Genomic DNA, 2113 nt, shown 5'->3' on the forward strand with positions numbered 1-2113 from the left:
ATCAGCTCTCTTCTCATGGTGTTGAAGTTGATTGTCTAATTTGGCTGTTCATTGAATGGAAACTCTTTAGGGGTGGGGGGGTGTTTCTTTCAGATCACCTGATGTTAGTCCTGTCAATGCATGAGTCATCTTAATAAACAGTTATTCCTAGGTCTTAGAACCTCATCCTCAGGGAAGGGTCAGGGGTGCGTCCCTCAGACGTGGCTCTTCAGTGAGCAGATGGTTAGAGGATCAATGTTTGTGCCTTCGTTTGGAAGGCAAGGGGAGAAGATAGGCCTGAGAGCCTCCTGGAAAGAGACTGGAGGGAAGCTGTAGATGAGGGACTTTTCAGTGGCATTGTAGAAGGCAATATGTCCAGACTCATAGTCTAAAAACACACCAACCTTACGCACGGCCTCTCTGACATGTTGGCCTCTTAAAGGTGATGACACCCACAGACTATAATCATCTCCAATCTTTAAGCCTATGAGTGAGAAGAGGTCCCCTGGGGGCTTTGGGAGATTCCCTTTCCTGCTCACCGAGTCCTTGCAAATACCCACTTCCCACTCCGTCTTGTTGCCCACATCCACCTCCCAGTAGTGCCTTCCACAGGTAAAGATTTGAGTGCCCAGCACCGTGGCAGACTGGTCAAATCTTTCTGGGTTATCTGGTAACTGCTGTCTGCTTCCACCGTGTTTCACGCTTTTCAGATCCTCAGACAAGACTAGGTAGGCATTGGCTGTGGCTGGATCCAGGGTTATCTCCGCTGCAAGAAAAAAGGGAATCCTCCTACTGAACGGAGACCTACAATTTGACCCTGAAATTCCACTACTAGGCACGTACTCAAAAGCAAAAAATGACATTTTACTATAGGGACATTTACACACAAATGTTTATAGCTGCTCGATTCACAATCCCATAGGCATGGAAACTACCCAAGTGCTCATCAACCCATGAATGGATTAATAAACATTGGTACTATGTAATACTATTCCGCTGTCAGAAAGATGGAGATTTTGCATCCTCTGTAACAATTTGGATGGACTTGGGGAATATACTCTAGGTAAAGTATCACAAGATTGAAAAAAGATTGCCTATACTCACTACTAATTTGAAACTAGGAGATTAACAATCACAAGCTGGGCTCAGTGGCTCACACCTGTAATCCTGGCACTCTGGGAGGCTGAGCTGGGTGAATTGCTTGAGTTCAGGAGTTTGAGACTGGGCAAGAGGAAGACCCTGTCTCTACTAAAAAATGAACCAGGTATGGTGCAAGTGCCTGTATTCCCAGCTACTCAGGAGGCTGAGGCCGGAGGATCACCTGAGCTCAGGAGTTTGAAGTTGCTGTGAGCTATGACGATGCCCTGGCATTCTACCCAGGTTGACAGAATGACACTCTTACTCAAAAGCAAAAATTAAATAAAAAAGAAAAATGAGCCAACCTCTCAGGGACAGAATCAAAGGTCACCTGGAGAGAGACATCAGCCTTCCTGAGAGCGAGAGGAGCCTCTCTGAGAATGGGATGGAAGTTGTTCTGTTGATGAGACCATTTTAGAGCACAGAGCTATTCATCCACACCCAGAGAGCACCTTTTGGCCCTTGTACTCATACTAGTCATGGTTGCCTAGGGTCGTTCAGTTTGGATGGGAAAGAAATAGAGACAATGTCAACCCCCGAAATGACTGAGTTGTATACATCTTCCATTTAGTCCTTGCAAGCATTATGAATTTTTCCCATTTTTATAAAAAAGAAAATTGAGAGGCAGGTGTGGTGGCTCACACCTGTAATCCCAACACTTAGGAGGCTATGACACCACCAAGGGTGACAAGATGAGACTCTATCTCAAAAAAAAACCCCAAAAAAACAACTGACATTTGTAAGGGTTGGGTAACAGCACCAAAATTAGACAGTTACTAAGCATTTGAATAGCAATTTCTTTCTTTTTTTCTTTTGTTACCCTCGGTAGAGTGCCATGGTGTCGCAGCTCACAGCAACCTCAAACTCTTGAGCTCAAGCGATCCTCCTGTCTCAGCCTCCCTAGGGGCTGGAACTATAGACCACAACTCCCAACTATTTTTAGAGACAAGGTATCGCTCTGGCTTAGGCCAGTCTCGAACTCATGAGATCAGGGGAT

General features: G+C 45.4%; 1 protein-coding gene across 1 annotated transcript in view; it reads right to left on the reverse strand.

The window, feature by feature from the left end:
* Window positions 1-194: 194 nt before the first annotated feature.
* The window catches only part of TRIML1 (tripartite motif family like 1), a 10406-nt gene continuing 8487 nt past the window's right edge, over window positions 195-2113 (reverse strand). The window contains exon 6 of the mRNA XM_003792764.2: window positions 195-745. Coding sequence (XP_003792812.1) covers window positions 195-745 — 551 coding nt within the window. The remainder of the gene's footprint in view (window positions 746-2113) is intronic.

This window comes from Otolemur garnettii, unplaced genomic scaffold (assembly GCF_000181295.1).
Source record: "Otolemur garnettii isolate 467f Iridium unplaced genomic scaffold, OtoGar3 scaffold00061, whole genome shotgun sequence".
Classification (NCBI taxonomy): domain Eukaryota; kingdom Metazoa; phylum Chordata; class Mammalia; order Primates; family Galagidae; genus Otolemur; species Otolemur garnettii.